Source organism: Arvicola amphibius, chromosome 1, assembly GCF_903992535.2.
Source record: "Arvicola amphibius chromosome 1, mArvAmp1.2, whole genome shotgun sequence".
NCBI classification, from domain to species: Eukaryota; Metazoa; Chordata; class Mammalia; order Rodentia; family Cricetidae; genus Arvicola; species Arvicola amphibius.
Window position 1 is genome coordinate 142,495,573 of NC_052047.1, and position 23,178 is coordinate 142,518,750.

The 23,178-nt window shown below is 42.9% G+C and overlaps 1 protein-coding gene across 1 annotated transcript; it reads right to left on the bottom strand.

Annotated features, from left to right (window-relative positions):
* Positions 1-2,207: 2,207 nt before the first annotated feature.
* Positions 2,208-15,712, bottom strand: LOC119800178 (olfactory receptor 13A1-like; the record flags this gene model as incomplete). The annotated part of the gene is made up of 7 exons (XM_038310324.2): positions 15,594-15,712; positions 14,562-14,784; positions 13,319-13,407; positions 13,068-13,195; positions 12,531-12,767; positions 11,109-12,031; positions 2,208-2,216 (listed from the first exon to the last, which is right to left on the bottom strand). Coding segments are annotated over exons 1-7 (1,728 nt in total), but the record flags the coding sequence as incomplete, so codon positions are not given.
* Positions 15,713-23,178: the final 7,466 nt, after the last annotated feature.

The following is a 23,178-nucleotide window of genomic DNA, read 5'->3' on the forward strand; positions in this document are numbered from 1 at the left end:
TAAACCTATCAGAATTACACTTGACTTCTCAATGGAAACCATGAAAGCCAGAAGGTCATGGATAGACATGCTGCAGACATTAATAGACCATGGATGCAAACCCAGATTACTATATCCAACAAAACTTTCATTCACCATTGACAGAGAAAACAATATATTCCATGACAAAAACAGATTTGAACAATACATATCCACAAACCCAGCCTTACAGAAAATACTAGAAGGAATACCTCAACCCAAGGAAGCTAAGTACATCCACAATAACACAGACATCTGATAGCCCCCCACCAGCATAACCCAAAGAAGGGAAACACACAAACTCTACTACTAAAAGATAACCAGAGTTAACAACCACTGGTCATTAATATCGCTTAATATCAATAGTCTCAATTCACCTCTAAAAGGACACAGGCAAAGAGAATGGATATGAAAACAGGATTCAGCATTCTCCTGTTTACAAGAAACATACATCAACCACAAAGACAGGCACTACCTCAGGGTAAAGGGTTGGGAAAAGGTTTCTCAATCAAGTGGACCTAAGAAACAAGTGGGTGTAGCTATTCTAATATCTAATAGAATTGATTTCAATCTAAAATAAATCAGAAGAGAAGGACACTTTTTCCTTATAACAGGAAAAATTCAAGATGAAGTCTCAATCCTGAATATCTATGCCCCAAATACAAGAGCACCCACATATGTAAAAGAAACATCATAAAATTTAAATCGCACATAAACCCCCAAACACTAATAGTAGGAGATTTCAACACTCCTCTCTCACCAATGGACAGGTCAACTAGACAGACACTTAACAGAGAAATAAGAGAACTAACGAATGTCATGAATCAAATGGACTTAACAGATATCTATTGAACATTCCACCAAAACAAAAAAGAATATGCCTTCTTCTCAGCACTTCATGGAACCTTCTCTAAAATTGATCACATTCTCAGTAACAAAGCAACATCGATAGATACAAAACAATTGGAGTAATCCATTGCATGTTATCAGATCACCATGGAGTAAAGTTAGGATTCAACAACAATACTTCTCCCAGAAAGCCAACAAACTCATGGAAACTGAACAATCAACTACTGAACCATCTCTGGGTCAAGGAAGAAATAAAGAAAATAAAACCTTCCTTTAATTCAATGAAAATGAAGGCACAACATATCCAAACTATGAAAGCATTGCTAAGAGGAAAATTCATAGCTCTAAGTGCCCACATAAAGAAAAGGGAGAAAGCTCACATCAGTGACCTCACAGCATGCTTGAAAGCTCTAGAAAAAAAAGAAGCAGACTCACCCAGAAGGAGTAGAAGACAGGAAATAATCAAATGGAGGGTTGAAACCAATAAAATAAAAACACAGAAAACCATACAAAGAATCAATGAAACAAAGAGCTGGTTCTTTGAGAAAAATCAACAAGATTGGCAAATCCTTATCTGAAACTAATCAAAAGCTACAGAGAGAACATCCAAATTAACAAAATCAGAAATGAAAAGGGGGACATAACAACAGACACTGAGGAAATTCAGGGAATCATCAGGTCTTACTACAAAAACCTGTACTCCACAAAATTGGAAAATGTAAAAGAAATGGACAATTTTTTAGATAGATATCATCTACAAAAATTAAATCAAGACCAGGAGAGCTATTTAAATAGATCTACAAGCCACAAGGAGATAGAAGCTGTCATCAAAAATATCCCAACCAAAAAAAGCCCAGGGCTGGGTGGTTTTAGTGCAGAATTCTACCAGAACTTTCAAGAAAAACTAATACCTATACTCCTCAAAGTGTTCCACATAATAAAAACAGAAGGCTCATTGCTAAACCCTTTTTATGAAGCTACTATTACCCTGATGCCAAAACCACACAAAGACTCAACCAAGAAAGAGAATTACAGACCATTCTCACTCATGAACATCGATGCAAAAAGTCTCAATAAAATACCTGCAAACCGAATCCAAGAACACATAAAAAAATCATTCATCATGATCAAGTAGGCTTCATCACAGAGATGCAGGGCTGGTTCAACATATGAAAATCTATCAATGTAATCCATCATATAAATAAACTGAAAGGAAAAAACATATGATCACTTCATTAGTTGCTGAAAAAGCATTTGACAAAATTCAATACCTCTTCATGATAAAGGTCTTAGAAAAATTAGGGATACATATCTAAATATAATAAAAGCAATATACAGCAAGCCAACAGCTAACACCAAATTAAATGGGAAGAAACTCAAAATGATTCCACTAAAATAAGGAACAAGACAAGGCTGCCTGCTCTCTCCATATCTCTTCAACATAGTGCTTGAATTTCTAGCAATAGCAATATGACAACATAAGGAGATTAAGGGGATTAGAATTGTAAAGGAAGAAGTCAAACTTTCATTATTTGCAGATTATATGATAGTGTGCATAAGTGATACCCAAACTCTACCAGAGAACTCATACAGCTGATAAATACCTTCAGTGATGTAGCAGGATACAGGATCAACTCAAAAAAACTAATAGCCCTCCTATTCACAAAGGATTAAGAAGCTGAGAAGAAAATCAGAGAAACATCACTTTTCACAATAGCCACAAATCACATAAAATATCTTGGGGTAACACTAACAAAGGATGTAAAAGACATAATTGACAAGAACTTTAAGTCTTTGAAGAAAGATTGAAGATACCAGAAAATGGAAAGATCTCCCATGCTCTTGGACTGGAAGGATCAGCATAGTGAAAACGGCAATCCTACCCAAAGCAATCTATAGATTCAATGCAATCCCCATCAAAATCTCAACACAATTCTCCACAGAACTTAAAAGAACAACACTCAACTTCATATGGAAAAACAAAAAACCTAGGATAGCCAAAACAATCCTGTTCAATAAAGGAACTTCTGGAGGCAGTACCATCCCAGTATCAAGCATTATTACAAAGCTACAGTAATGAAAACAGCTTGGTATTGGCATAAAAATAGAGATGTTGACCAATGGATTTGAAATGAAAACCCAGATATTAATCCACACACCTACAAACACCTGATTTTTGACAATAAAGCAAAAATTATACAATGGAAAAAAGAAAGCATCTTCAACAAATGCTGCGGGTATAACTGGATGTCAACCTGTAGAAGAATGAAAATAGATTAATATCTGTCACCATGCACAAAACTAAAGTCCAAATATATTAAAGAATTCAATATAACTCCGACCACACTGAACATGATAGAGAAGAAAGTGGGAAGTAACCTTCAATGTATGAGCACAGGAGAACACTTCCTAAATATAACCTCAGTAGCACAGACAATAAGCGCAACAATGAATAAATGGGACCTCCTGAAACTGAGAAGCTTCTGTAGAACAAAGGACACAGTCAATAAGACAAAAAGGCAGCCTACTAAATGGGAAAAAAGAACTTCACCAACCACACATCAGACAATGGACTGTTCTCCAAAATATATAAAGAACTCAAGATATTAGACATAAAATATTTTATTTATTTATTTATTTATTTATTTTTTTGGTTTTTCGAGACAGGGTTTCTCTGCAGCTGTTTTAGAGCCTGTCCTGGAGCTAGCTCTTGTAGACCAGGCTGGTCTCAAACTCACAGAGATCCGCCTGCCTCTGCCTCCTGAGTGCTGGGATTAAAGGCGTGCGCCACCACCACCCGGCTCATAAAATATTTTAAATAACAGGCCAGGCTGTGGTGGCACACACCTTTAATCCCAGCACTCGGGAGGCAGAGGCAGGTGGATCTTTGTGAGTTCAAGGCCAGCCTGGTCTACAAGAGCTAGTACCAGGACAGGCTCCAAAGCTACAGAGAAACCCTATCTCAAAAAAAATTTGAATAACCCAATTAAAAATTGGTGTACTGAACTAAACAGAGAATTCTTAATAGAAGAATTTCTTTTTTTAATTTTTTTCTCTTTTCTTTTTATTATTATTATTACAAATTTTCACCTCCTCCTGTCTTCCCATTTCCCTCCCCCTCTCCCATTCCCTCTCTGCCTCCTTCTCCAGTCCAAAGAACAGTTAGGGTTCCCTGCCCTGTGGGAAGTCCAAGGTCCTCCCTCCTCCATCCAGGTCTAGGAAGGTGAGCATCCAAACAGACTAGGTTCCCACAAAGCCAGAACATGCAGTAGAATCAAAACCCAGTACTATTGTCCTTGGCTTCTCAGTCAGCCCTCCTTGTCAGCCACATTCAGAGAGTCTGGTTTGATCACATGCTCCATCAGTCCCAGTCCAGCTGGCATTGGTGATCTCCCATTAGATCAGCCCCACCGTCACAGTAGGTGGGCACACCCCACGGGGACCTGACTTCCTTGCTCATGTTCTCCCTCCTGCTGCTCCTCATTTGGACCTGGGAAGCTCAGTCCAGTGCTGCAATGTGGGTCTCTGTCTCTATCTCCATCCATTGCCAGATGAAGGGTCTATGGTGATATGCAAGATATTCATCAGTGTGGCTATAGAATAGGGCCAGTTCAGGAGCCCTCTCCTCAGCTGCTCAAGGAACAAGCTGGGGACATCTCCTTGGATACCTTGGAACCCCTCTAGAGTCCAGTCTCTTGCCAACACTAAAATGGCTCCCTTAATTAAGATATCTACTTCCCTGCTCCCATACCCACCCTTCCTCCATCCCAACTGTCCTATTCCCCCAAGCTCTCCCCATCCTCCCCTTCTCACTTCTCTCTCCCCATTTCCCCTTACCCCCACCCCACCCTTACCCCCAAGCTCTCAGTTTCGGCTTGGCAATCTTGTCTACTTCCAATATCCAGGAACATAACTACATGTTTTTCTTTGGGTTCACCTTCTTATTTAGTTTCTCTAGGATCATGAATTATAGGCTCAATATCCTTTATTTATGGCTAGAATCCACTAATGAGTGAGTACATACCATATTCATCTCTTTGGGTCTGGATTACCTCACTCAGGATAGTGTTCTCTATTTCCATCCATTTGCATGCAAAATTCAAGATGCCATTGTTTTTTACCACTGAGTAGTGCTCTAATGTGTATATATTCCACACATTCTTTATCCATTCTTCCATTGAGGGGCATCTAGGTTGTTTCCAGATTCTGGCTATTACAAATAATGCTGCTATGAACATAGTTGAACAAATGCTTTTGTAATATGATAGGGCATCTCTTGGGTATATTCCCAAGAGTGGAATTGCTGGGTTCTGGGGTAGGTTGGTCCTGAATTTCCTGAGAAACCACCACATTGCTTTCCAAAGTGGTTGCACAAGTTTGCATTCCCACCAGCAATGGATGAGTGTTCACCTTACTCCACATCCTCTCCAGCAAAGGTGATCATTGGTGTTTTTGATTTTAGCCATTCTGACAGGTGTAAGATGGTATCTCAAAGTTGTTTTGATTTGCATTTTCCTGATCACTAAGGAGGTTGAGCATGACCTTAAGTGTCTTTTGGCCATTCGAACTTCTTCGGTTGAGAATTCTCTGTTCAGTTTAGTACCCCATTTTTTAATTGTGTTAATTATCATTTTAAAGTCTAGTTTCTTGAGTTCTTTATATATTTTGGAGATCAGACCTTTGTCTGTTACGGGGTTGGTGAAGATCTTCTCCCAATCAGTAGGTTGACTTTTTGTCTTAGTGACAGTGTCCTTTGCTTTACAGAAGCTTCTCAGTTTTAGGAGGTCCCATTTATTCAATGTTGCCCTTATTGTCTGTGCTACTGGGGTTATACATAGGAAGTGGTCTCCTGTGCCCAAATGTTGTAGACTACTTCCCAGTTTCTCTTCTAACAGGTTCAGTGTGTTCAGATTGATATTGAGGTCTTTAATCCATTTGGACTTGAGTTTTATGCATGGTGATAGATATGGATCTATTTTCATTCTTCTACAGGTTGACATCCAGTTCTGCCAGCACCATTTGTTGAAGATGCTTTCTTTCTTGCATTGTGTACTTTTAGCTCCTTTATCGAGAGAAGCTAAATAAGAAGGTGAATCCAAAGAAAAACATATAGTTATCCTCCTGGATATTGGAAGTAGACAAGATTGCCGGGCAAAAATTGGGAACTTGGGGGTGGGGATGGATGGAGGTAAGGGGAGATGGGGAGAGAAAAGTGTGAAGGGGAGGATGGGGAGAGCTTGGGAGAATGGGACGGTTGGGATGGAGGAAGGGTGGATACGGGAACAGGGAAATATATGTCTTAATTAATGGAGCCATTCTAGGGTTGGCAGAGACTTGATTCTAGAGGGGTTCCCAGGTGTCCAGGGAGATGCCCCCAGCTAGTTCTTTGGGCAGCTGAGGAGAGGGAGCCAGAAAGGGCCAGATCCTATTGCCATACTCATGAATATCTTGCATATCACCATAGAACCTTCATCTGGCGATGGATGGAGATGGAGACAGAACCCCACATTGGAGCACCGGACTGAGCTCCCAAGGTCCAAATGAGGAGCAAAAGGAGGGAGATCATGAGCAAGAAAGTCGGGACCACGAGGGGTGCACCCACCCACCGAGATGATGGGGCTGATCTAATTGGAGCTCACCAAGGCCAGCTGGACTGGGACTGAAAAAGCACGGGAGAAAATCAGACTCCCTGAACATGGCAGACATTGAGGGCAGCTGAGAAGCCAAGAACAATGGCACTGGATTTTGATTCTACTACTTATACTGGCTTTGGGGAGGCCTAGCCTGTTTGGATGCTCACCTTCCTAGACCTGGATGGAGGGGGGAGGACCTTGGACTTCCCACAGGGCAAGGAACCCTTACTGCTCTTTGGACAGGAAAGGGAGGGGGAGTAGAAGTGGGGAGGGGGAGGTAAATGGGAGACGGGGAGGAGGCAGAAATTTTTTAAAAAATTAAAAAATTAAAAAAGGAATTAGTATGGTCACACCCACTTGTTTCTTAGGTCCATTTGCTTGAAAAACCTTTCCCCAACCCTTTACTCTGTGTAGATGTCTGTCTTTGTGGTTGAGGTGTGTTTCTTGTAAACAGCAGAATGTTGGATCCTGTTTTTGTATCCAGTATCTTAGCCTGTGCCTTTTTATAGGTGAATTGAATCCATTGATATTAAGTGATATTAATGACCAATGGTTGTTAACTCTAGTTATTTATTTTTATTTTTATTTTTTTTTTGCTAGTAGAGTGTGTGTGTTTCCCTTCTTTGAGTTTGCTGGTGAAGGGTGCTAGATGTCTGAGTTATTGCAGGTATTGTTAGATTCCTTGGTTTGTGATTTTCCTTCTATTACTTTCTGTAAGGCTGGATTTGTGGCTACGTATTGTTTAAATTTGTTTTTATCCTGGAATACTTTGTTTTCTCCATTAATAGTGAATGAAAGCTTGGCTGGGTATAGTAGTCTGGGCTTGCATCCATGGTCTCTTACTTTCTGCAGTACATCAATCCAGGACCTTCTGGCTTTCATGGTTTCCATAGAGAAGTCAGGTGTATTCTGATAGGTTTACCTTTATAAGTTACTTGACCTTTTCCTTTGCAGATCTTAATATTCTTTCTTTATTTTGTATGTTTTGTGTTTTGATTATTATATGGCAAGGGGATTTTTTTTTGATCCAGTCTATTTGGTGTTCTGTATGATTCTTGAACCTTCACAGAAATATCTTTCTTTAGGTTGGGAAAGTTTTCTTCTATAATTTTGTTGAATATATTTTCTGGGCCTTTGAAGCTGTAATTCTTCTCCTTCTTCCACCCCTATTATTCTTAGGTTTGGTCTTTTTATTGTGTCCCAGATTTCCTGAATGTTTTGTGATGAGAATTTGTTGGATTTGCTGTTTTCTTTGATCAGTGCATTTATTTTCTCTATGGTGTCTTCAGCATCTGAGATTCTTTCTTCTATCTCTTATATTCTGTTGGTTATGCTTGTTTCTGTAGTCTCTGTTCATTTGCCTAGATTTTCCATATCCAGCCAGCTCTCCATTTGTGTTTTCTTCATTGCCTCCATTTCAGTTTTCAAGTCTTGAACTGTTTCCATTATCTGTTTGATTGTTTTTTTCTTGGTTTCCTAGGGTATCTTTTACGGATTTACCCATTTCTTCAAACTTTTTGTTATTCATCTCATCCATTTCTTTAAGGGAGTTTTTCACATCCTGTTTAAGGTACTCTATCACTTTCATAATGTCAATTTTTTCTACTTCTTCTGGATTAGGGTGTTCAAGTCCTCCTGTTGTAAGTTCACTGGGTTCTGTTGTTTTCATGTTGTTTTTCAGATTGTTGGAGGAATTCTTGCATTGGCGCCTGCCCATCTCTTCCTTCAAATGCTCTCCGATGGATCTTCTGGTACAGGATCAGGTCCCCTTGCTGGCCAGGAACCTCGCAGACAAAAGACCTACCTTGCTGCAGGCAGACTATTGAAGCAAAGGAACTTCCACCTGGTTGCACTCACCACACCGACCCAGCGTCAAACAGGCTGAGCTGGGGGATCTTATGGCCCCAAAGAAGGGCAACAGAAGAATTTTGAATAGCCAAAAGATACTTAAGGATATGTTTTACTTCCTTGGCTATTGGGGAAATTCAAATCAAAACAACTCTGAGATACCATCTTACTCCTGTCAGAATGGCTAAGATAAAAAACACTATTGATAACTTATGCTGGAGATGATGTGGTTCAAAGGGAACACTCATCCATTGCTGGTGGAAATGTAAACTTGTGCAACCACTTTGGAAATCAGTGTGGTGGTTTCTCAGAATACTGGGAATCAACCTACGTCAGGGTCCAGCAATACTACTCTTGGGAATATACCCAAAAGATGCTCAATCATACTACAAGAGCATTTGTTCAACTATATTCATAGCAGCTTTGTTTGTAATAGCCAGAACCTGGAAACAGCCTAGATGCCCCTCAGTTGAAGAATGGATAAAGAAAGTGTGGCACATGTACACATTAGAGTGCTACTCAGCAGTAAGAAATAATGACATCTTGAATTTTGCATGCAAATGGGTGGAATTAGAAAACACTATCCTGAGTAAGGTAACCCAGACCAGAAAAAAAACAAATATGGTATGTACTCATTCATAAATGAATACTAGGTATAAACAAAGGGCATCAAGCCTATATTTCATGATCCTAGAGAAACTAAGTAATAAGGTGAACTCAAAGAAAAGCATATATAGACCCTCCTGGAAATTGGAAACAGACAAAAATTTGGGAGCATGGGGAGTTGAGGAGAACTTGAGGGAATGGGATGGTTGAGATCGAGGAAAGACAGCTATGAGAGCAAGGAAAGAGATATCTTGATTGAGGGGGCCATTATGGAGTTATCAAGAAACCTGGCTCTAGAAAAATGCCCAAGAACCCACAGGGATGACCCCAGCTAAGACCCTAAGCAATAGAGGAGAGGGTATCTGATCTGGCCTTACCCCATATCAGACTGATGATTATTTTATATATCACCATAGAACCTTCGTCTAACAACAGATGGGAACAGAGGCAATGACTCACATCAGAGCACTGGACTAAGCTCCCGAAATCCAGTTGAAGAGTGGAAGGAGTGAGAGTATGAGCAAGGATTTAAAGACCATGGGGGAGACAGTTCACTTGAGCTAATGGTAGCTCACCAACCAACTGGCCTGGGAGTCAACTCTGAAGGGGGTTGACAGTTGGGGATAGACTGAGGGGCCACTAATAGTGACACCGGGATTTGTCTCTACGGCATTTACTGGTTTCTTGGGGTCCTATTGTCTTTAGATATAAACCTTGCTCAACCTAGATGTAGTAGGGCGGGCCTTGGACTTTCCACAGGGTGGGGTGCATCCCTTTCTTAGGATTAGAGGGGGTGGGGTGGGAGGGTTTTTTGGAAGGAGTAGGAGGGGAGTGGGAGGAGGGGAGGGAATGGGAATTTGGATTGATATTTTTTAAGTAATAAAACAATAAAAAAACAAAAAAAATCCTATTATGATATTAAAAAAATAAAAATCAAAAAAGATGGAAAGTATGCAGAGTTTGGATTATGTATATAATTATGTTTCATTTCAATTTATTAAATTTTTGTAATTTCTTTATTTTATTTTCATTAAAAAGAAAACAAACTATCTTTTTCATTTTGCATAACAATCTCAGTTTCCAATCCTTCCCCTCCTCCCACTCCCTCCACATGTCTCCCCATACCATCTACCTTTCACTCCTCAGAGAAGGCAAGGTACATTGCTTTGGAGAAGGTCCAAGGTCATCTTCACTATATCTAGGCTGATCAAGGCAACCATCTAAAGAGAATAGGCTCCACAAAAGCAAGTACAAGCAGAAGGGAAAAATCCTGGTGCCACTGCCAGTGGCCCCTCAGTCTGCCCCAGCCATTCAATTATCACCTGCATTCAGAGGGACTAGTTTGGACCTAGGCTGATTCCATCCCTTTCCAGCTAGATTTGGTGAACTCACATTAGCTCAGGTAAACTTTCAGTGTGTGTCCCCATCACGGTCTTGACCTCTTTGCTCATATTCTTACTCCTCCCACTCTTCAACCAGAATTTGGGAACTCAACCCAGTGCTCTGCTATGGGTCTCTGCCTCTGTTTCCATCAATTGCTGGATGAAGGTTCTATGGTGACATTTAAGATATTGATCAATCTGACTAACAGGGCAATGCCAGTTTGGGCACTCTCTCCTCTATTGCTAGGGTCTTAGCCGGGGTCATCCTTCTGGACTCCTAGAAATCACTCCAGAGCCAGGTTTCTTGCTAACCCCATAATGGCTCCTTCAATCAAAATATCTCTTTCCTTGCTCCCATCTCTGTCCTCCCTCCATATCAAACATTCTATTCCCTCAAGTTCCCCTCCCCCTACTCTTCTCCCCTTCTACTTTCCCTTCATCCTACTTTCTCCCCTGAGCAGACATAGATCTTTTCAAGTGAAATATCAGGGTCTAGATGATTTTCACCAATACAAGATACTAAAAACTCCGCATCAGCAACATCAGGCTATACACATGCAGCCTGCCCCAAACCTGATGCCCACATTGACAAAAAGAAATGGCCAGTGTCTCCTCCAAGAGGGGCACATTGCATGTACATCTGCCACCTAAAGTACACATCTGTTCCTTGCCATGACATTAGATTCTTAGTCATAGGTTCCAATGAGTTCATCAACAGCTGGATCGAGCTGCACCACTGCTTTCTGCCTCCTCAACAGACACAGGGAAACACCTTCCTGAGGGCCACTTTGACATCCTTATTCCTCAGAGAGTAAATGAGGGGGTTCAGGGTAGGGCAGACTGCTGTGTACAATAAAACAACCACCTTGCTATTTTCCAAGGAAGATCCAGAGCCAGGCTGCACATAGGTATAGATGACGGTGGAGTAGTACAAGGTGACCACCACCAGATGGGCAGAGCACGTGGAGAAAGCACGCTTCTTGCCCTCTGCAGAGCGGATGAGTAGGATGCTGGCAATGATGAAGCTGTAGGATATCATGGTAAACAGGAAGTTGACCACGCCATAAAAAGCATCTGCGATTATAGTCATGATATTGTTGAGGGTGGTTGGGCTGCAAGACAGCTGTAGCAGTGCTGGGATTTCACATAAAAAGTGGCGGATTTGGTTGGGGCCACAGAAATGGAGCCGTGCCATCAGGCCAGTGTGCACGGATGTGTTGATTGCACTGCTGACCCATACACTGCCTGCCAGCAGGACACAGACAGGCCGACTCATCAGCATGCTGTAGTGCAGTGGGCGACAGATGGCCACATAGCGGTCATAGGCCATAGCCGTGAGCAGTAGCAGCTCAGCCCCCAGAACCCAGGTTAGGAAGAAAAGCTGGGTCAAGCATCCTTTATAAGAGATGTGGCTGCCCTTCCCCACCAGACCCTCCAGCAGCTTGGGAAGAACAGTGGATGTGCAGACAATGTCCAACAGGGCCAGGTTTGCAAGGAAGAAGTACATGGGGGTGTGAAGACTTGAGTTCAGGCTGATGGCCATGAAAATGAGGGTGTTTCCTGTAACAGCCATAGTATAGAAAATGGAGAAAAAGGCAAATAAGAAAGCCTGGAACCCAGGATCCCCAGAGAATTCCTGCAGGACAAACTCTGCTACAGCTGTGTAGTTGTTCATTGTGATTTGAGACTGAGTCCCTGAGAGTTACTGTGGCACAGCTGGGTATGGTCAAGGAGATACAGGGTGTAGAGCATCCTTCTTCTCACATAGGGTTCATCCAGGTGCAACTAGGAATGCTTGTCATGGGTACTTTTGCTGTAGAAAGCACATAATTAAAATGATGGCATCATCTCCCAACACAGTGTGCTAGTCTGAACTCTCTACACACATTAGACCAAAACAGAAGGAAGGTTTGTGTTGGGCAGTATCCCTCTGTAATATCTGTTAGCTTTGATATTGATCATGTCCTATGATATCCTGAGACCTGGAACTCTTATAAGCATGTATGCCATATTCCTAAAGCATATCAAGGGCCAATCAGGTCCCCAGCACAGTTTTTCCAGTTTTTTTAAATTGATTTTTGTTGAGCTTTACATTTTTTCTGCTCCCCTTTAGGACCTAGTGATGCCCAACCTTATCAAGGGGTAGACCAGGCTTCTCAGATGCAGGCTGCAGAACAGTTCTGAGAAAGCATGCTTGGAGGACTGGAACATGGAACAGTGACAGAATTCCATGCGGTTGGCACAGATGGTCCTGGCTCTTGGGGAATGAAATCTACAATCTCTTGTGAACACCACAACTGTCTATTTCTCCTAGCCACCCTAAGCACTCCTTGTGGATAATAAACCCAGTGAGGTATGGTAAGCATCATCCCTTTCTCTGGCCCTGGAAGAAGCTTGTGCCTGTCAGAGAAGGTGTCAGGCTGTGCCAGGACTGGAAACACAGCATGAAAGGCATGGACACAGCTTCACCCAGGCCCCAAATTTCTAGTTTATTACCCTTTCTGGCCTCAAGTCTGTCTTCCTTAAACCTCATATACCCATCTACCTTTAATCACCCAGGCCTCTTCAAACATATGGGCCTCTCAGGCCAAGATGCATGTAGACTGATTAGCATGTGGTTAAAAATAAAAAGGTTCTGCCCTCTCTAGTGTCTCCATGGGATGGAGTGGTCCCAGACCCTTCCTGGAGATTAAGAAGTGGGCTGTTGGCTACATGGAAGCAAAGAACTCACACCAGGGTATGTCCTGAACAAGGAAGCATATCTTCTCCCCTGCAAATGCACAGATCAAGGCCTTTCTCCTGCAGGGTGAGCTTGAGAGCAGGACCTGAGCTTTTGATACCTCCTCCCATTTCCTCCCACTGTAGAACCAAGAAACTCATAGAGTCTCCAGGGCCAATACTTGTCCCTGCAAAAGCGAAGGTTGGTCTGTCAGCATCCCTGCAGATGCTTCATGGCCTCATACAGCACGCAGGGCTTCTCACTTGAGCCCCCAAATCCCCTCTGTCTGCCTCTCAGCCCAGTACTTGTCTGGCTGCAGCTCTGGGTCACAGGTGTCTTTGAGCCCTGAGCTCTGCACCAGATTCACAGGAAACCACCATGCCTCTCTCAGAGATTAATATCTGCCTCAGAGCCAACTCACAGGGCAAGTTTCCCTTTCTGCATGGATCAATGGCTCACATGGTTCCCAAAGTAGACCCACAGAGGCCAAGCTCTTTGTTACAAACTGAAACTGTGAAGGAAAGTGGCTGTGGTAACAGATTTTTTAAATACCGAAATTAGTCAGGACAAAACCAAATATCTTTTGAGAATCATTTTACACACACACACACACACACACACACACACACACGGAAAAGCAGGGAAGGTAGATGCCGATAGGAAAGATGTAAGTAGAGGAATGATCAGCTCACATGGAAAGAGAAGTTGTCCCTGAGTGCCTATCTACGTCCAAGATGTCTGCATGTCATAGATATGGATTTATTTGTATTCTTCTACATGGTAAGTTTTAGAGTAGAACATTTCATATGTTTCCAGAGTAGAATGCTCTAAAACAGAAAATAGTCCTGGACGTTCATTTACTGGGATTCCCCATACACCATGCTAAGCCCCATTTCTCCATCTTACAGTGCTCCAGAGGGGATTGCAAGATGAGATGTGTGGGAGACCATATTGGGCTTTCTTTTATGCCATTTTAAACCCAGCGAATCAAGATCAATGAGATGATGGCATAGCCTGGACCAGCATGCCAGCAAACCTCCTCCTGCTGTCAATCACTGTTCTGTTCTCACAGGGCCTCAGATCAGGCTGCACACAACCAGTAGGGCTTGTGCTTCACAAAGAGCTCTAAAAGTCACCGGGCTGTGCCTGGGGCGTGTACATGGTGTCCCTGAACACCAACAGTAACAGACTCAGCTGCCAGATTCAGCAGACAAAATACACAAAGCTAAGATAAACAAGAGCACACTTTCAGAAACATCTCAAATCCTGCCCAGGAAATTCCAATTCTAAATAGCATTTGTTACTGATATAAAATGCAATTTAATCTGGAATGTCTCAATTTTTTGTTGCCACCAATATCCCCTCAAGTCCGTGCATCCCTTGCCTTATGTGCCTGTGATGCCGGATGTAATGGAGGATGCTTCTGTTGCTGTGTCAGCATCACACATTTAAGACATGAACCTCCATAATAAACCTGTAAGAATATGCTCCCTGCTCCACACTTACCTCCAATATCTGCTCTATACGTGCATGTACAAAGGAGGCAGGAGCACCTTGCTCTCTGTGTTGTCTAGGAAGCCCAAGAAGAAAAGAAAAGAGTGAATTCAGGGTCAGTCCTCCTCCTGGCGAAAGTGAAGTGTCTCTGCAGGACATCCCGACTGGGATGAGGGTGCAGTGTCCATGGTTCACAGGTGCCCCAGAGAGGCTAAGGAACTTGATGCAGGAACACCTGCTGAATTGTACCCACAAATATTTGAGTCACCCCCAATCCTCTGTCTACTTCCTATTTGAGGAACTGAGACTTACTTACACCAAAATCTCAACTAGTATGCTCCTACCTTGTCTTTGTGTAGTTGTGAGAAAGACTCATGAAATCTACATGGGAGAAAATAACTCTGTTTTCAAAGGTCTGGAAAAGTACATGAGTATGCAACCTACCTGTATGTCCATAGGTATAAGGCTGGGTATCCAACAAAGTATGTGGAAAGGAACCTGAAGAGAGAGGGGGGGGAGAAAGGGAGGGAGGAAGAGAGGTAGGGAGAGAGAGGGGGGAGAGAAACTGTACTATTACCCACTATCCAGTCCTTTATCTTGGACCTGTTGATTTTCATCTGTGGATGTCAGAAACATCCATAGCAACACATTTATGTTCTTATCAGAGACCCTGTGTCTCCAATCTTACCCCCAGACTCTCCTGATTGAACAGCTGACTAGAAAGGACATAGCTGACTTAAGTAGCAATACACAGGGTTTTTTTTTTTTTTTTTTTTTTTTGGTTTTTCGAGACAGGGTTTCTCTGTGGCTTTGGAGCCTGTCCTGGAACTAGCTCTTGTAGACCAGGCTGGTCTCGAACTCCCTGCCTCTGCCTCCCGAGTGCTGGGATTAAAGGCGTGCGCCACCATCGCCCGGCTAATACACAGGGTTTTTGAAATGAAGGATGTTCTCCAGATGAATCCCTAAGTCTTTGCCTTAGGGTTGGTGACTCCTGCCGAGAGAGATGGACCCTACAGAAGATTATTGCCTGGGTCATGTACTCACCACATTTGGGCTTCAGAGATGCTTTGGTCCTGAGAAGTACAGAGGTGTCTGTTAGCTTCAGATAATCCTGACTTATATCTTGATACCTTTGTCTGTGTGATGCAATCCATGGCAGTCATGGCCCCATGGGAAGCCTACCCCAGGGCCCTGGCTGAGGTGGCCTTGCAACTATCTGTCAGGTCAACAGTGGAAAGTGTCAGCAAAGAGGAGCTTAGCCCCAAGGGCAGAAGGAAAAGGCACAGGTTCTGTTTGCCATGGCAGGAAGTCAGATGCTTTTCCAGTTGGAGCTCACTTCTTCACACCCAAGTCTCAGCTGAAAACACAGCAGAGAAGCATTCAAGGTTAGATGTTCACTGGCTTAAGTTCACAGGAAAGGATCTCAGATTTCTCTAGCTCCATGGACCACCACTGCCTGCATTTGAGGCTGTGATGACCAATTTTGCATGGAAAGAGGCAACCTACTCATTGCATTCTGACAGATAGAGACTGGGTATCTATGTAAACTGGAGAAGACAGGAATTCAAGATCCCAGGGTATTCTGTTGTATGTCTCAGCTCCCCCGGGCATGGGGATTTTTATACTCATCAGAATGCCTCTCTGAAAATCTAGTTCCTAAAAAAGTGCCTGTCATGTGCCCTCAAATGGATTCACTTCTCCAATGTATATTCTCACACTTGCTTCCAAAGTCAAAGGTTTTGGGGTGTCAGTTGTCTTCAGTTTTACTAGATACGGAAACATAATAGTTAAAAATGGAATAGTTGATGTTGGAAAGATTTTCATGTCCATTTAACATTCACAAGTAATGTATCCATTTCATTTCAATTTTTAAAGTCTACACTCCTTCACATTTATTACCCCCCGCCACACACATGCACACACAGAGAAAGAGAAATAGAGAGAGAAATAGAGAGAGAGAGGGTATGAGGGAGGGAGGGAGGAAAAGAGGGAGGGAGAGAGAGAAATAGAGAGAGAGAAATAGAGAGAGGGAGAGAGGGAGGGAGGGAAAGACGGAGGGAGGAAGAGAGAGAGGGAGAGAGAGAAAGAGAAAAATAGAGAGACCCACAATCACAATACAACTTTAAGACAGTAATTTGCTTCTTTATTTTTACTGTTGGGTTGCCAAAGCATTATCATGGTCTAAAATTCTTGTTGTCAGCAACAGCATTTTGAGAAACTTCTAGACTTACAAAGGAGCTGACAAAGTACTACACCCTTTATATAATGTCTTCCCCTTCCTTTATGTCAGTCACAGACTGTTGGGAGCAGTGAATTTCTTGTAATCCCCTGATCTGAGTGCCTACAGCTGCTCTGAGCACGAGACCTTCAGGAGTTCCTGATTGCAGGAGAGTGGTTTCTGGTGGGTTTGGCTGGGGCATGGCTATCTCTATATAATCTGCCCTTGAACACAATAAAGGGACATTCTTGGGGAATTCAAGGATGACCCGTGTTGCAGTCTCTGTGTGTGTGTCTGTGTATTTTAACCTTCAGCCCCCTTGCCCGAAACTCACGAACTGGGTGCCAGCACACAGAGCGCAGACATGGGGGCGTGGTGCATGGCAATTGGAGGTCTCCACCAAGATTTTGGCAATTGGAGGTCCCAGCCGAGATATCAGGAACTAGGGAACGCTGAGAGGTTGCCCTCAGAAGGTGAGGGTGGATTGGAATATATGTTTTAATCCTGACGTCCTTCGCTCGGTTTGGCAGCAAGTGGAAGTCAACCAAGAAAGAGAGGAAAATGAATAGGGTTGTCCCCGGCTGGAGCGGACATATTGGGAAAAGATAGAATGTATATAGCTTAAAAAGATAAATGTGTACATATGTATGATATGTTGATTGTGTTGTCTTTTGTGTTCTGGACTGGAGAAAGACATTTGATTCTAGGAGCTACAAAGAAAGGTATCTTGACTTTAAAATATGGGCTTAAGAATTTGATGTTTTGGAAAGGAGGTTCTGTTTTTGTCTCCACAGGCGATGAGAGCCTAAGGATTTATTCGATATTCATGTGGTTTGAATCCCCGAGACCTCCTGAAATGTTGCAGTGGAGTGTGAGCGGTGGTGGCTCCAAGGCCAAGCGGCTCCAGGTGGCAGGAGCTGAGGGGCTGCGATGTGTGCAAATCCCGAGACATGCCTCGAGGACCCACGTGGCAAGAACGCTAGGCCCGCTTCCAGCGCGGGCCTCAGGGCGCATAAGCACAGCACGACCGTGACAAGGCCTGATGGCCTGGACCTATGTCCCAGCCCAGGGCAACAGGCCGGGACGGGATCCACCCCACCCTGATGGGATCGGGCCCGCAGCTTTGCCCCGCCTCGCCTCCACCTTCCAGCTCAGTGGGGAGGTGGAGCCTCCGCCTCATCCCCGCCACTGTGACCCACATCTCAGCGCAACTGGAAAATGGCAGTAAATTGTAGTAAATACCCCTAAGAATGCAGCGTCCCCTCTCAGCAGGAAGTAGCCAGACAGATTGGCAACACCCAAATTCCCTAAGTGGGACCCCTTCAGTGGTTGCAGAGCAGCAAGCCTGCTTCCCTGAGTTCTGCTCCACTCCATGCACCAGTTTCCACCCAGAACGAATGCAGCTGGGGCTAGAAGGCAGCTGGAGCAGAACTTTGCTAGGTGGCGGTGGTGGAAGGCACATTGCCTCAGCCCAGTCAGTGCCTAGCCTGGCGGATGCCACAGCAGTGCCAGAAGTATCAGCAAATGCAACAAGTGCTGGAGTTGAGACAAGCTGGAGCACAGACCGCACTAGGCTGCCCGAGAACGCAGCAGTGGGGCAAGGGAAAGGCAGTGGTAGTTCTAGGCTCTGCATGCCAAAGAGTCTGTGGCAGAGTGAATTTAAAACAAGAGACTGCCCTATTGTAGGAGCAGGTGGACTTATGGCTAGTACAACAAATGTCTTGTTCATTATTCCATTTGTATGACATCTGTTAATATTGCTAATGCCTCTTATGTGGTGAAACAACTCAATGGTTACATGAATAGCCTTTGAAATGTTACAATTAGCACACCAGATTGTAACTGTTTAGCCAAAGGGATGGTTGAATACCATAGCCCAAATGGGAGGCTGGGTCCAGTGGTGACTGGGGACCCTCTTGCTGGCAATCTTAATTCCTGTTGCTATGGGCATTCATCTTTAAATCCTGTGTAAGATCAGACAACCCATGAGAATGCAGCATATGGCCACTTAGCAGAAGCAGGATCAGCTGGGCTGCTAGGGAAGCCAAAGAGGTGCACGAGCGAGAAGGTGTCTTCCATGCACTCAGCTGACAAGAATAAATGTGCCACGGAGGTATGGCAGCTGGGGTATGTTATTTAGGGGGCTGCTGAAGGAGCAGTGGTTTCTGACTGCTCCTGGGGTCATGGCAAAGCCACTCCTAAAAGTCCCGAGTCTGAAATGGTCACACACCTCTGTTCACTTGAGGGGAAGAGGGTGTGTGGGAAATAGTACCTGTCTTACAGGCTTAAGTTGCTCTCTTGTGTTCCCTAAAAGCCAGTATTCTCCTGAGGAGATGCTGTCACTCTCTCCTGAGTACAGGTTCAATCAAAGTGACCAAAAGGCTGTGTGGTCAGGAGGGTCTTCTGTTTTATAAAAAATTTAGCGGGGAGATGTTGGGAGCAGTGAATTTCTTGTAATCCCCTGATCTGAGTGCCTACAGCTGCTCTGAGCACGAGACCTTTAGGAGTTCCTGACGGCAGGAGAGTGGTTTCTGGTGGGTTTGGCTGGGGCATGGCTATCTCTATATAATCTGCCCTTGAACACAATAAAGGGGCATTCTTGGGGAATTCAAGGATGACCCGTGTTGCTGTCTCTCTGTGTGTGTCTGTGTATTTAAACCCCAGCCCCTTGCCCGAAGCTCGGGAACTGGGTGCCAGTGCACAGAGCGCAGACACGGGGGCATGGTATGTGGCAATTGGAGATCTCCACCGAGATTTTGGCAACAGACACCTCTAAAGACCCTCTATCTGGGACCCACAGGGCCACAACAAGCTAGGGCTGGTAGGTATTTCTCACTCTTATTCCTGTCTCCCATTACAAACTCTCCAGTCTCATTCCCAGCCCTATAACAGCTTGTTTGAAGGGGTCTTTCTTCCCATTCCTCACCAAACTTTGGGGACTCCACCAAAACTTGGAGTGAACGTAGTTGTTCTCCTGTAGACCCTCTCATCTGCCTTCCTCTGTTCTTAGCCCATCCCCATTCCTTTCTTTCAATTTGTAGTATCCAGAAATGCTTTCGGCTAGACCCCCTATAGTCATACCTATTTGGGATTCTGGTAGGTGAACCACACTATTCTTCCAACCCTCCATTGGGATCTTTCCATTCTTGTATTGCATTTCATTTGCATTTCAATAGATAAAGCCTGCCTGAATATCAGACAGTAAAACAACCCTGCTGGTTAGCCTTATAGACCAGACAGTGGTAACACACACCTTTAATTCCAGCTACATTAGTTGTCATAGAAACTAGGCAGTACGTGACTTCAATCCCTATGGTGCACGCATTTAATCCCAGAACTAGATTGATGTTTAAGATTGGAGGAGACAACTCTGTTTTAGTCATTCCAAGAATACTGGAGGCAGGATCACCATTTTGGACTGAGGTTGAGGTAACCTTTTTAGATCTTAGAGCTTTTAGATCTTCATGTTGAACCCCAATTTCTCTCTCTGAGATTTATTAATTATGCTTTAGATTACAGAACAACCTGCTTACAGGTCCATTACTCAGACTTCAACTACATTCACTGGAGAATCCAACTCTTTGTTCAGACACAGGGTCCCCTAATATATCTGTCTATCCAGATAATCCTTTGGTTTGCATTAGCCTACTTACAGAATACCCTCTTTCTACTACACTTCTAACTCCATATGGAGCCCAGTCCTAGGTATGAATAGGATCTCCTTGGTTCAGAAGCCCCATCCAGACTTTTCTCCATGCCAACATCTATCCCACTCTTCCATGCAGTCACATGCACAAAAGCACCCTACTGGGCAACCCACAGTCACCAGGCATGGACAAGATCCAGAAAGAACAACAGAAACCAAGGAATGGAACACCCAGCCAACAAAGACAAGATTGGATATCAACACCTTTCACTTCCGTCATCCCATTACAGATGCCTAGATTCCAGCACATAAACACAAATACCAATGTCCAAGACAGGGATGCTTCCATAAGAACCTAGTAACCCAACTATATTAGGATTAGGCCCAAATACATAATATAGTAGAAGTGCAAAAAAAAGTCAAAAATGATTTTGAATATCTAAAAAGTCCTTAAATGGTATGCAAGTAAATTCTTTATTGGAAATCTGAAAACACATAGTGGAATGAATATAATTATAAGAATTCTTGACATGAAAGAAGAATTTAACAAAGCACAAAACAAATGAACACCATAGTCACTAAAGAAAATTCAAACTAACTGGGCAGTAGTGGCCTTTAATCTCAGCACTCAGGAGGCAGAGGTAGGCAAATCTCTGTAAGTTTGAGGTCAGCCTGGTCTACAAGAGCTAGTTCCAGGACAGGCTCCAAAACTACAGAGAAAATCTGTCTCAAAAAACAAAACGCAAACAAACAGAACAAAAAAAAACTTTGGAAAAACTAGAAATAGTTTAGGAAGTGAAACATAAACACTTCAGAGGTAAAACTCAGACTTGGAAGAGAGAATCTCAAAAGTTGATAAGATACAAGAATGGATATTAAAAACAAATAATCTAAATAATTTCTGACACAAAATATCCAGGAAATCTGGGACACCATGAAAAGAATAAATATATGAATACTAGGGATAGAAGGGGAAGAGACTCAGGAAAAAATTAGAGAAAATATTTTCAACAAAACCATAAAAGAAAAATTCCCTAACCTAAGAAGGAGGTACCTTTCAAAACATAAAAAACACTCAGAATGCCAAATAGACAGGAACAAAATAGAAATTCTCCATGAGACACAAGCAAATGCTAAATGTACAGAACAAAATAAGAATATTAAGTCAGGCGATGGTGGCACATGCCTTTAATCCCAGCACTCGGGAGGCAGAGGCAGGCAGATCCCTGTGAGTTTGAGACCAGCCTGGTCTACAAGAGCTAGTTCCAGGACAGGCTCCAAAGCCACAGAGAAACCCTGTCTCGAAAAACCAAAAAAAAAAAAAAAAAAAAAAAAAAAAGAATATTAAAAGCTGTGACGGGGAAAGAGCAAGTATCATATAAAAGCATGCCCATTCAAATAACACCTGACTTTTTTGTTTTTGCTTTTTTTTTGTTGAGACAGAGTTACACTGTGTGACTTTAGCTGTCCTGGTACTCATTCTGCAGACAAGGCTGACATTGAACTCACAGAGATCTGCCTGCCTCTTCCTCCCAAGTCCTGGGATTATAGGCATAAGCCATCACTCTCCGGCAATACCAGGCTTCTTAATAGAGACTCTAAAGCCCAGAAGGACTAAGACAGATGTTATAGAAACTCCAAGAAATCATTTATGCACACCAAGATTAGTATATAGTGGAGAAATCTCAAACCTGAAAGCTCTAGAACAAAAAGAAGCAAACTCAGCTAGGAGGAGTAGATGATAGGAAATAAATTGAGTGCTGGAATAAACACAATAAGATAGAATCAAAGAATCAATGTAACAAATAGCCAGTGCTTTAAGAAAATCAACAAGATAGACAAACCCTTATCCAAACTAATCAAAAGGTAGAGAGACAATATACAAATTTAAAAAAATGAAAAGGGGGACATAACAACAGACACTGAGGAAATTTAGAGAATCATTAGGTCATACTGCAAAAACCTGTATTCCACAAAACTGGAAAATGTAAAAGAAATGGATAGCTTTCTGGATAGGCACCACATACCAAAATTAAATCAAGACCAGGTGAACAATTTATTAAGACCAATAACCTACAATGAAATAGAAGCAGTTATCAAAAGCCTCCCACCAGAATGCAAACTTGTGCAACCACTTTGGAAAGCGGTGTGGCGGTTTCTCAGGAAATTTGGGATCAACCTACCCCCAGGACCCAGCAATTCCACTCTTGGGAATATACCCAAAGGATGCCCTATCTTATTACAAAAGCATTTGTTCAACTATGTTCATAGCAGCATTATTTGTAATAGCCAGAACCTGGAAAAAACCTAGATGCCCTTCAATGGAAGAATGGATGAAGTGTGGAATATATACATATTAGAGTACTACTTAGCGGTAAAAAACAATAACATTTTGAATTTTGCATGCAAATAGATGGAAATAGAAAACACTATTCTGAGTGAGGCAACCCAGACCCAAATAGATGAACATGGGATGTACTCACTCATAATTGGTTTCTAGCCACAAATAAAGGACATTGAGCCTATAATTCGTGATCCTAGAGAAGCTAAATAAGAAGGTAAACACAAAGAAAAACATAGTTATCCTCCTGGATATTGGAAGTAGACAAAGTTGCCAGGCAAAAATTGGGAACTTGGGGGTGGGAGTGGATGGAGGTAAGGGGAGATGGGGAGAGAAAAGTGTGAAGGGGAGGATGGGGAGCTTGGGGGAATGGGATGGTTGGGATATAGGAAGGGTGGATATGAGAGCAGGGAAGTATATATCT